The 13,438-nt window shown below is 37.9% G+C and overlaps 1 protein-coding gene across 2 annotated transcripts in view; it reads right to left on the bottom strand.

The window, feature by feature from the left end:
• Positions 1–13,438, bottom strand: part of AHI1 (Abelson helper integration site 1) — a 210,435-nt gene that overhangs the window by 7,886 nt on the left and 189,111 nt on the right. For both annotated transcript variants that reach the window (XR_014326800.1, XM_082856087.1), the window contains exon 25: positions 9,161–9,263. Coding sequence is in view for 1 of the 2 variants with exons in the window: in XM_082856087.1 (XP_082712213.1) it covers positions 9,161–9,263 (103 nt within the window). In the remaining variant the exon portion in view is untranslated. The remainder of the gene's footprint in view (positions 1–9,160; positions 9,264–13,438) is intronic.

The following is a 13,438-nucleotide window of genomic DNA, read 5'->3' as shown; positions in this document are numbered from 1 at the left end:
GCAGAAACCAGAAACAATGGGAACTACAAACCTGCAGCCTGCAGAAAGGAGACCCCAAACACAGTAAGTTAAGCAAAATGAGAAGACAGAGAAATACACAGCAGATGAAGGACCAAGGTAAAAACCCACCAAACCAAACAAATGAAGAAGAAATAGGCAGTCTACCTGAAAAAGAATTCAGAGTAATGATAGTAAAGATGATCTAAAATCTTGAAAATAGAATGGAGAAAATACAAGAAACGTTTAACAAGGACCTAGAAGAACTAAAGAGCGAACAAAGAATGATGAACAACATAATAAATGAAATTTAAAATTCTCTAGAAGGAATCAATAGCAGAACAACTGAGGCAGAAGAACAGATAAGTAACCTGGAAGATAAAGTAGTGGAAATAACTACTGCAGAGCAGAATAAAGATGAAAGAATGGAAAGAACTGAGGACGCTCTCAGAGACCTCTGGGACATTATATGTACCAACATTCAAATTATAGGGGTCCCAGAAGTAGAAGAGAAAAAGAAATGGACTGAGAAAATATTTGAAGAGATTATAGTTGTAAACTTCCCTAATATGGGAAAGGAAATAGTCAATCAAGTCCAGGAAGTGCAGAGAGTCCCAAAAGTATAAATCCAAGGAGAAACACGCCAAGACACATATTAATCAAACTATCAAAAATTAAATACAAAGAACAACTACTAAAAGCAGCAAGGGAAAGGCAACAAATAACATACAAGGAAACTCCCATAAGATTAACAGCTGATCTTTGACCAGAAACTCTGCAAGCCAGAAGGGAGTGTCAGGACATATTTAAAGTGATGAAAGGCAAAAACCTATAACCAAGATTACTCTACCCAGCAAGGATCTCATTCAGATTAGACAGAGAAATTAAAACCTTTACAGATAAGCAAAAGCGAAGAGAATTCAGCACCACCAAACCAGCTTTACAACAAACGCTAAAGGAACTTCTCTAGGCAGGAAACACAAGAGAAGGAAAAGATCTACAATAACAAAGCCAAAACAATTAAGAAAATGGTAATAGGAACATATAAATCGATAATTACCTTAAATGTAAATGGTTTAAATGCTCCAACCAAAAGACACAGACTGGTTGACTGGATACAAAAACAAGACCCATATATATGCTGTCTACAAGAGAACAACTTCAGACCTAGGGATACAGACTGAAAGTGAGGGGATGAAAAAAGATATTCCTTGCAAATGGAAATCGAAAGAAAGGTGGAGTAGCAATTCTCATATCAGACAAAACAGACTTTAAAATAAAGACTATTACAAGAGACAAATGACACTACATAATGATCAAGGGATCAATCCAAGAAGATTGAACAATTGTAAATATTTATGCACCCAACATAGGAGCACCTCAATACTTATGGCAAATGCTAACAGCCATAAAAGGGGAAATCGACAGTAACACAATCATAGTAGGGAACTTTAACACCTCACTTTCACCAATGGACAGATCATCCAAAATGAAAATAAATAAGGAAACACAAGCTTTAAATGACACATTAAACAAGATGGACTTAATTGATATTTATAGGACAGTCCATCCAAAAACAACAGAATATACTTTCTTCTCAAGTGCTCATGGAACATTCTCCAGGATAGATCATATCTTGGGTCACAAATCAAGCCTTGGTAAACTTAAGAAAATTAAAATCGTACCAAGTATCTTTTCTGACCACAACACTATGAGACTGGATATCAATTACAGGAAAAAATCTGTAAAAAATACAAACACATGGAAGCTAAACAATACTCTACCAAATAACCAAGAGATCACTAAAGAAATCGAAGAGGAAATCAAAAAATACCTAGAAACAAATGACAATGAAAACACGACGACCCAAAACCTATGGGATGCAGCAAAAGCAGTTCTAAGAGGGACGTTTATAGCAATACAATCCTACCTCAAGAAACAAGAAACATCTCAAATAAACAACCTAACTTTACACCTAAAGCAATTAGAGAAAGAAGAAGAAAAAACACCCAAAGTTAGCAGAAGGAAAGAAATGATAAAGACCAGATCAGAAATAAATGAAAAAGAAATGAAGGAAATGATAGCAAAGATCAATAAAACTAAAAGCTGGTTCTTTGAGAAGATAAACAAAATTGATAAACCATTAGCCAGACTCATCAAGAAAAAAAGGGACAAGACTCAAATCAACAGACTTAGAAATGAAAACAGGAGAAGTAACAACTAACACTGAAGAAATACAGAGGATCATGAAAGATTACTACAAGCAACTATATGCCAATAAAATGGACCACCTGGAAGAAATGGAGAAATTCGTAGAAAGCACAACCTCTCCAGACTGCACCAGGAAGAAATAGAAAATATAAACAGACGAATCAAAGCACTGAAGTTGAGACTGTGATTAAAAAACTTCTAACAAACAAAAGCCCAGGACCAGATGGCTTCACAGGCGAATTCTATCAAATATTTAGAGAAGACCTAACACCTATCCTTCTCAAACTCGTCCAAAATATAGCAGGGGAGGAACACTCCCAAACTCCTTCTATGAAGCCACCATCACCCTGATACAAAAACAGACAAAGATGTCACAAAAAAAGACAACTACAGGCCAATATCACTGATGAACACAGATGCAAAAATCCTCCACAAAGTACTAGCAAACAGAATCCAACAGCACATTAAAAGGATCATACACCATGGTAAGTGGGGTTTATCCCAGGAATGCAAGGATTCCTTAATACACGCAAATCAATCAATATGATGCACCATATGAAAATATTGAAGGATAAAATCCATATGATCATCTCAATAGATGCAGAAAAAGCTTTCGACAAAATTCAACACCCACTTATGATAAAAACCTTCCAGAAAGTAGGCACAGAGGGAACGTACCTCAACATAATCAAGGCCATATAAGACAAACGCACAGCCAACATTGTTCTCAATGGTGAAAAACTGAAACCATTTCCACTAAGATCAGAAACAAGACAAGGTTGCCCACTCTCACCACCATCATTCAACATAGTTTTGGAAGTTTTAGCCACAGCAATCAGAGAAGAAAAAGAAATAACAGGAGTCCAAGTCAGAAAAAGATGAATTAAAACTGTCACTGTTTGCAGATGACATGGTACTATACATAGAGAATCCTAAAGATGCTACCAGAAAACCACTAGAGCTAATAAATGAATTTGGTAAAGTAACAGGATACAACATTAAGGCACAGAAATCTCTTGCATTCCTATACACTAATAATGAAAAATCAGAAAGAGAAAACAAGGAAACAGTCCCACTTACCACTGCAGCAAAAAGAATAAAATAACTAGGAATAAACCTACCTAAGGAGACAAAAGACCTATATGCAGAAAACTGTAAGACAATGATGAAAGAAATTAAAGATGATACAAACAGATAGATATACGATGTTCTTGGATTGGAAGAATCAACACTGTGAAAATGAGTATACTACCCAAAGCAATCTATATATTCATGCAATCTCTATCAAACTACCAATGGCATTTTTCACAGAACTAGTACAAAAAAATTTCACAATTTGTATGGAAACACAAAAAGACCCCAAAGAGCAAAAGCCATCTTGAGAAAGAAAAATGGAGCTGGAGGAATCAGGCTCCCGGACTTCAGACTATACTGCAAAGCTACAGTAATCAAGACAGTATGGTACTGGCATGAAAACAGCAATATAGATCAGTGGAACAGGATAGAAAGCCCAGAGATAATGCCACACACATATGGTCACCTTATCTTTGATAAACGAGGCAAGAATATACTGTGGAGAAAAGAGAGCCTCTTCAATAAGTGGTGCTGGGAAAACTGGACAGCTACATGTAGAAGAATGAAATTAGAACACTCCCTAACACGATACACAAAAATAAACTCAAAATGGATTAAAGACCTAAATGTGAAGCCGGATACTATAAAACTGTTAAAGGAAAACATGGGCAGAACACTCTATGACATAAATCACAGCAAGATCCTTTTTGACCCAGATCCTAGCGAAATGGAAATAAAAACAAAAATAAACAAATGGGAATTAACAAAACTTAAAAGCTTTTGCACAGCAAAGGAAACTATAAAAAAGATGAAAAGACAACCCTCAGAATAGTTGCAAATGAAAAAACTGACAAAGGATTAATCTCCAAAATATACAAGCATCTCACACAGCTCAATATCAAAAAAACAAACAACCCAATCCAAAAATGGGCAGAAGACCTAAACAGACATTTCTCCAAAGAAGATATACAGATCACCAACAAACTCATGAAAGGATGCTCAACATCACTAATCACTAGAGAAATGCAAATCAAAACTACAATGAGGTAAAACTTCACACCAGTCAGAATGGCCATCGTCAAAAAAACTACAAACAATAAATGCTGGAGAGGGTGTGGAGCAAAGGGAACTCTCTTGCACTGTTGGTGGGAATGTAAATTGATACAGCCACTATGGAGAACAGTATGGACGTTCCTTAAAAAACTAAAAGTAGAACTACCATATGACCCAGCAATCACACTACTGGGCATATACCCTGAGAAGACCATAATTCAAAAAGCGTCATGTACCAAAACGTTCATTGCAGCTCTATTTACAATAGCCAGGACATGGTAGCAACCTAAGTGTCCACTGACAGATGAATGCATAAAGATGATGTGGCACATATATACAATGGAATATTACTCAGCCATAAAAAGGTATGAAACTGAGTTATTTGTAGTGAGGTGGATGGACCTAGAGACTGTCATACAGAGTGAAGTAAGTCAGAAAGAGAAAAACAAATACCGTATGCTAACACATATATATGGAATCTAAAGGAAAAAAAAGAGTTTTGAAAAACCTAGGGGCAGGACAGGATAAAGACACAGACGTAGAGAATGGACTTGAGGAGATGGGGAGGGGGAAGGGTAAGCTGGGATGAAGTGAGAGAGTGGCATGGACAAATATACACTACCAAATGTAAAACAGACAGGTAGTGGGAAGCAGCCACACAGCACAGGGAGATCAGCTTGGTGCTGTGTGACTACCTAGAGGGGTGGGATAGGGAGGCTGGGAGGGAGACACAAGAGGGAGGATACATGGGGATATACGTGCATGTATAGCTGATTCACTTTGTTATAAAGCAGAGACTAACACACCATGGTAAAGCAATCATACTGCAGTAAAGATGTTAAAAAAAAAGGGAAAAAGGCAAAGCATTTGTAACAGAAATAACTCTGAACTTGGAGCCAGAAGATCAAGTCCTAGTTCAGGCATTTTTTAACTCTGACTCTCAGACCTTGATTTCTTTAAATGCATAAAGAATGGGCTGTAGTAAAAAATTTCCGAAATTACTTTTGTTTTAAAAGAAATGATCAAGTATAAACAGATAGAGAGATACACCATGTTCTTGGATTGGAAGAATCAATATTGTGAAAATGACTATACTACCCAAAGCAATCTACAGATTCAGTGCAATCCCTATCAAATTGCCAATGGCATTTTTTACAGAGCTAGAACAAAAAATCTTAAAATTTGTAGGGAGACAGAAAAGATCCCTAAATGCCAAAGCAATCTTGAGGGAAAAAAACGGAGCTGGAGAAATCAGACTCTCTGACTTCAGATTATACTACAAAGCTACAGTAATCAAGACAGTATGGTACTGGCAATAAAATAGAAATATACATCAATGGAACAGGATAGAAAACCCAGAGATAAACCCACACACCTATGGTCAACTAATCTATGACAAAGGAGCCAAGGATATATAATGGAGAAAAGACAGTCTCTTCAATAAGTGGTGCTGGGAAATCTGGACAGCTACATGTAAAAGAATGAAATTAGAACAATCCCTAACTGTATATACAAAATTAATCTCAAAGTGGATTAAAGACCTAAATGTAAGACCAGATACTACAAAACTTTTAGAGGAAAATACAGGAATAACACTCTTTGACGTAAGTCACAGCAAGATCTTTTTTGACCCACCTCCTAGAGTAATGGAAATTAAAAAAAAGAGAAACAAATGGGGCCTAATGAAACTTAAAAGCTTTTACACAGCAAAGGAAAGTATAAACAAGATGAAAAGACAACCCTCAGAATGGGAGAAAATATTTGCAAACGAATCAACAAAGGATTAATCTCCAAAATATATAAACAGCTCATGCAGCTCAATATTAAAAAAACAAACAACAATCAAAAAATGGAGAGAAGACTGAAATAGACATTTCTCCAAAGAAGACATACAGATGGCCAAGAGGCACATGAAAAGCTGCTCAACATCACTAATTATTAGAGAAATGCAAATCAAAACTACAGTGAAGTATCACCTCACACCGGTTAGCATGGGCATCATCAGAAAATTTACAAACAACAAATGCTGGAGAGGGTGTGGAGAAAAGGGAAGCTTCTTGCACTGTTGATGGGAATGTAAATTGATACAGCCACTATGGAGAACAGCATGCAGGTTTCTTAAAAAACTAAAAATAGAATTACCATATGATCCAGCAATCGCACTACTGGGCATATACCCAGAGAATACCATAATTCGAAAAGACATATGCACCCCAAAGTTCATTGCAGCACTATCTACAATAGCCAAGTCATGGAAGCAACCTAAATGCCCATCGGCAGACGAATAGATAAAGAAGATGTGGTACATATATACAAAGGAATATTACTCAGCCATAAAAAGAAACGAAATTGGGTCATTTGTAGAGACTGGATGGACCTAGAGACTATCATACAGAGTGAAGTTAGAGAAAAACAAATACCGTATATTAATGCATATATGTGAAATCTAGAAAAATGGTACAATGAACTGGTTTGCAAGGTAGAAATAGAGACACAGATGTGGAGAACAAATGTGTGGACACCAAGGGGGGAACGCGGGGGGCAGTGGTGGGATGAATTGGGAGATTGAGATTGCCATATATACACTAATATGTATAAAATAGATATGTAATAAGAATCTTCTATATAAAAAATAAAGAAGAAAACAAAAAGCAAAGAAAAAAAGAAATGATCAAGTGTATATATATATATATCAATATATGCTGAGTAGAAAAATTAGAAAATACACACAGTAAAATGAAGGAAAAAAAAATCACTACAATTCCACCACTTAGTGATAACTACTGACATTTATTGATGTATATTGTTCCATATTTTATGCATATGTTATATAAAAACTATTTTATAATCATCCTCTTTTAATTTAAAAATTTTTCATCATTCCTTCCACATCTATGAACATACTCCTATAATATTTTCACTATTTGAAATAGTCACATGGTGTTCTCACATGGTGTTCTATTACATAAATGCTTCATAATTTAATCAATCCTGGGCTTCCCTCATGGCACAGTGGTTAAGAATCCGCCTGCCAATGCAGGGGACACAGGTTTGAGCTCTGGTTTGGGAAGATCCCACATGTCGTGGAGCAACTAAGCCCGTGCGCCACAACTACTGAACCTGCGCTCTAGAGCCCGCAAGCCACAACTACTGAGCCCTCATGCCACAACTAACGAAGCCCGGATGCCTAGAGCCCGTGCTCCGCAACAAGAGAAGCCACCGCAATGAGAAGCCCGCGCACCACAACGGAGAGTAGCCCCCGCTCGCCACAACTAGAGAAAGCCTTGCACGCAGCAACAAAGACTCAATGCAGCCAAAAAAAAAAAAAAAAGATAATAAATAAATTTAAAAAAAGTAAGTTAATCAATCCTTTATTCATAGAAATTGAATTTTTTTTCCTTCTATTTTTAAAACATTGCTTGAAGGAGTAGCCTTTTAACTGAATCTCCGCATGTATACTTAAAGATTTTCCTACAGTAAATTCCTGGAAGTAGAATATTCAGGTCAAAAGACATGAACAATTTGAAAGCTTAAAATAAACAAGTATTACCAAGCTATACTCCACAAAGGATTGTTTTAATATATACTATTATCAGCAGCATATGAGGAAACCCACCTCCCCATACTCTCATCAACACCAGGTTGTATCAGTTTGAAGCCTACTGCCATTTTCTGAGGGAAAAATACCATCTCATTTATTGTTTTAATTTCTATTAATTTGATCACTGTAATTGGACATTTTTCGTATGTTCACTGTTTTTTATATATATATATCCCTTTAAGAACGTCCTGTGCACCCCGTTTGCCAGTTCTCCTACTGATATACTTCTTTTCCCTTTTGACTTTTTAGAGCTTTTTATAAGTTAAGGGTATTAATGCTTCGTCTGTCACATGTTTTGTGAAATTCTTCTTGATCCCAGCTTATTGGTTGTTTTTAGATTCTGCTTATGGCATTTTTTTCTCTCTGACATAAATGATTTTAAAGTTTCTATTATTTAGAGCTAAAAATCTGTTTCAAAATATGTTTTCCGGTTTTGGTATCAGTGATAAAAAGTCATTCCTTAACACCCATGATTATAAAACTATTGATTTATAAACTTTCTGTATAATGAGATTTTATTTTTTGCCATCCAAATCTAAAAATACTTATGAAAAATTTGAATCTAATTCTCATTAAGTATCAATTTCATAAAAGTGTACGTGATAGAGCTTAACATTTTCACTGTCAGCAGACAAACTTCACTTCTAGTAATAGAGAAAACGGAGGCCGCCTTCTTTAGAAAGTCTTTTCCTGTCCTTCTTATACTTTATCTCTCACCAGAAAATATCATCATTCAAACTCATTTTGTCTCACTTGCCTGTCTCAGTGGAGAAAGTAGCGCCACCTTCTTGTTTCAAATTCTACTCTTTTAATTATTCTCCTTATCCTACACCTTGACTGGCTCTTCTCAAGGGGCTCTTTGCTCTGGGGTTATAAATATTCTTGTCATTCCCTCCTGTATAAAGATCTTCCTTACATCCTGTGTTTTCCACTAGTTTCTGCACAGCTTTTTCTTTCCTTTGAAGTCCAACTTCTGGGAGAAGCAGCCTCTCCTGACGGGCCCTCTCTCTACGGGCTGGAGACAATCTGACTCATGCTTCCAGGACCCTCCATTCAAAACCATCTTCTCCCAGGTCACAAACAGCCTCTTGGTTGCAAATCCCAAAGGCATTTTTCAGCCCTTATACTACTTCTGCTGTCTTTGATACTTGTCCTTGTTGACCATGCCTTTCCTAAACCTTCCTGTTGACTCCGTGACATGACTGTCTCCTGGTTTCCTCTTACCTCTATGAGGGTGACTTTCCGGCCAGTTTGCTCGTTCTTCTTCCCCTGCACATCCATGATGTGTCTGCGGTCCTCAAGGCTCTGTTCTCTGCCCACCTCAGAACTGCAGGAGGGGAAGATTGGAGACAAGGAGCCAGTGAGAAAGCTGCTGCAATAGCTCAGATGGGGCTCGGACTTAGGGAAGTGGCAGTGGGAATAAAAAGGGGAGATAAAGGGGAGGATCTGAGAGAAAAATATTCGACAGATGATATGAGCGATTATATATGTGGGTGGGCAGCAGGGAGTCACTGAAAATAACGTAGAGACAATAAACCTTAGCTGGCTTGGCTCCTTTTTACTGTATCAAGGGACAAGAATAAAATAAATTTTACTTCTTTCTGAAAAATATTAGCTGCCTGGGAAAAACCAGGAAGATTTTATCAAATTAAATAGAAGAAAGTGTGTGTGTGTGTGTGTGTGTGTGTGTGTGTGTGTGTAAAAGAGCAGGAGATTCCTTACTGACAAAGAAGGGCTGAAGGGGTGAAAGAAGGGGTGAAGTTTATGCATAAGAAAACAGTGATACCCTGACCTGTGAGATGGGGAATGCAGCTTTTCCAATGGTTCAACAGTAACAGTAACAAAGAAAACAAATATTTTGTGGATGAGTGTTTAGTAATTCAAGTTATGTTAGAAAAAAGAAAATACAAAAACAATGAAAAAAGGGAAATTCAGAGAATGGAAGGCAGTGTCCCCTTTCTAGGATGTCTAGGAATGGTGGGAGACATCACAACAGAGCTTGAAAAAGGTACAAGAATTTCAAAATCAGGCAATAAGGAGGACTGAACAGTGACTGCTGTGGACTGAATTGTATTCTTTCACAGGTTGAAGCCCTAACCCCCAAAGTTAATATATCTGGAGATCGGGCCTTTAAGGAGGTAATTAAAATTAAAGGAGGTCATAAGGGTGAGACCCTAAGCTACAGGACTGGTGTCCTTATAAGAAGAGGAAGAGACACCAGAGAGCTCTTTCTCTCCACACATGCACAAAGGAAAGGCCATGTGAGGACACAGCAAGAAGCTGGCCACCTGCAAGGCAGGAAGAGAGGCCTCACCAGAAACCAGCCCTGCTGGAATCCTGATCTTGAATTTCCAGGCTCCAGAACTATGAAAATAATATTTACATTGTTTAAGCTACCCAGTCGGTGGTACTGTTACAGCAGCCCGAGAAGACTAATATGGAGATGTCTAAGTAAGTAAAATGAAGTCAGATGACTGAGAAGGAAAAAGCTCAGAAGCCACAAAGATGAAAGAACAAATAAAGTACGTCTAGAAAGGAGGAAAATGATGAGAGAGAGGAAAAGTTGAGTTCTGAAGCAAAAAGCATCGATAACTTACTGCCTATCTCCAGGGAACCTACACCTTAGCATTAAAGTAAAAATTCAAATGTCTGTGGATGCCAGGGTGACAAGGAGAGCGAGGAAAGCAAGCCAGGAATAATACAGCAGGACGCTGGTAAACTGGAGAGTGGATGACTCATCTTAGGGAGGAGACCACTAACTCAGCTCCAGTGGATGGAAGCCAGCAAAGAATGTGGAACTGTGGTCCAGAACTTCAGAAGAAATAAGAAATCTACATTTATGTGAAATCTTTGTATTTGGGCAACTGGTAAGATTACAGACACAGTGGACCTGCACTGTATCTTGCTGGCAGGCCCAATTTAAAAAATATATATATTTTTTTGGTCTGTGCATTCCCCCACCCTGTAGAGTACCCTGCTAGTCTCAGGGTATTCCAGGCACTTTCATGCAATTGTGCCTTAGCTCCTGCCATACTTCTGACTTCTAGGTCCTTTTCTTTTTGTTCACATTGTCTCTACATGGTTTTTAAGACTTAAATGCTATCTTACATCTTTGGATTTCCCTGATCACTGTGGGAAAATCAGACCGTGTGATCCTCTCCACCTTTTCTTTCTCATAATGTACATATGATCTAACAGAAAGCTACCCTGAAAAATACAACATCTGGACTTTTGCTTGCATCCAAGAGGAAGTAACAGGGACCAGATTTACTGCTCACCTAAAACAACCAAAAAAATTGGGCAAAACATATGAAATAATTTTCAAGACACTAAATCCTAAGCAACAAAGGAAAGTGATACCCAAGAAATGGAAAATAAATGAGATGAGCCCTATGACTGCCCAGCTTACTGCCTTGAGAGCTTCCAGGCCACAGCACACGGGGATGGGGACTGTGTGGAGCCTGGTGGGCTCCCTGAGTGAGTGCTAGGAGTCTGAGGAGACCAGGTAGGCTATAGTTCACAGACTACCAGAGAGGAGACAGCTTCAGAGTGAGAGAACTTGGAGACTTGCAAAGGTTCTCTTCAAGTATTCAGCAGAGTACAGGTGAGAATATACAGCGGAGGAAATCTCGCGAGGCCAGGGACAGTACCTATTCCCATCAGCCAGGATGGAAAACCTCAAAACTCAGAACGCATTGGGTAGAATACCCAAAAGGGATTTGTATCGGTAGTGAGGAATAATTAGCCCTAGATTAAACACAGTTCGAGTCCCACCTAACAAATCTAGAAAAAGAAGCACAAATTAAACCCCAAAGAAGCAGAAATAAAGATCAGAGTGGAAATCAATGAAACAAAATAAATAAACAATAAAGAGAAATCAACAAAACAAAGCTGTTCTTTTCAATAAAATTGACAAATCATTTGCCAGGCTGACTGAGGAAAACAGAGTAAAGAAATAAATGATCAACACTAGGAAATAAAGAGGCAAAATTATTACAGATTCTTTCAATATTAAAAAGATAATGAGGGAATATTATGAACAACTTTATGTCAACGAATTCAACCACTTGGATGAAATGGACAAGTTCCTTGAAAGATACAAATTATCAATGCCTATATAAGAAGAAATAACCTTAATGGCTTTACTTCTATTAAACAAATTGAACTTGTAGTTAAACATCTTCCATAAAAGAATACTTCAGGCCCATGTAGCTTTACTGGTGAGTCTACACAACATCTGAAGAAGAAATAGAGTGACATCAGTAAAAACGGTGGTATAAGGACTTCTGAAAAATTTCTGCTCCAAATAGGCTATGAGAAAACTGGCAAGCATGGTTAGAATCAACTTTTTTAGATTCTGGAAATTAGTCAATAGCTTGTAGTAACCTGGAGAATGTTTATTCAAGAAGAATGGTTGACACTTGGTAAGAACAGTGAGCTTTGTGGCATTTTAACTTACCTTATCCCATCCCCACTGTCTGGCTCTGTGGGTACCTTGAAAAAGAAGAGCCTGCATTTATGGTAAAAGCCAGCAACCTGGCATCCACTGGAAGGAGCAGAACAGGGCTGGAGCTCTTTCAAATCCTCATTCCCAAGGAATTGTCATTATCTGACCTGTTTGGTGGTTTCCTGGCAGATACCACTTGTAAGGCTGTCTGCATTTGACTTATCTTAGAGCTTGCCTTTTCCCTGGGAGGCAATTACAATTAACTTCAGGGCTGCCTGAGTGGTGGATAACAGTAGGCAAACAACAGACTAAAAACTTTAAAGGAAAAGCTGGGGGAATAAGCTGTCCATGAGGGTTTTGAAAAGCTCAGACTTAGTCCTGGGAGTCTAGAAGGTCTTACACATGTGTAGGGCTGTGTGCATGCACAGGAAAGACTTGAGAAGGCCTTAAGCCCTCACCGCTGGCTGACCTTAACACTCTATGCTAACAGGAAGTGAAGGCTAAGACAGAGGTGTCAACTGCCTGGCTGGGTGTTGAAGGTGTGCACAGCACACACAGAGCCCCTACCTGGTAAGACTGGGGGACCTACTGGTTCCAGGTGTTTAAGGAAATCGGTTTCCAATTATTAGCTGATCACTAATCTAACTGAGCAAAGACTCCTGTGGACAAACACATTACAACTAAAGAATTAAAGAATTTGTTCACAGAAGTTAACAAGCAACGAACAACTACAATAAGTAGCAACAACAACAAACCCCGGGGAGGGGGAAAAATCTAATTTCCAGAGTTGTCACATTATAGCATTCAAAATATCCAGTTTTCAATAAAAGGTTACAAGACATGCAAAGAAACAAGAAAGTATGCACCATACAAGAGAAAAAGCAATCAACTGAAATGGTCCCTTAGGAAGCCCAGACATTGGACTTTCTAGACAAAGACTTGAAATCCACTATTATAAATACATTCAAAGAACGCAAGAAAACCATACTTAACTAATGGGAAGTATGGGAACAACATCTAATCAAATAGAGAATATCAATAAATAAATAGAAATT

The sequence above is a fragment of the Leucopleurus acutus genome (genome assembly GCF_964270905.1).
Source record: "Leucopleurus acutus genome assembly, chromosome: 15".
Lineage (NCBI taxonomy): Eukaryota > Metazoa > Chordata > Mammalia > Artiodactyla > Delphinidae > Leucopleurus > Leucopleurus acutus.
Note: the sequence above shows the minus strand (reverse complement) of the source record. Positions and strands in the feature narration are given on the sequence as shown.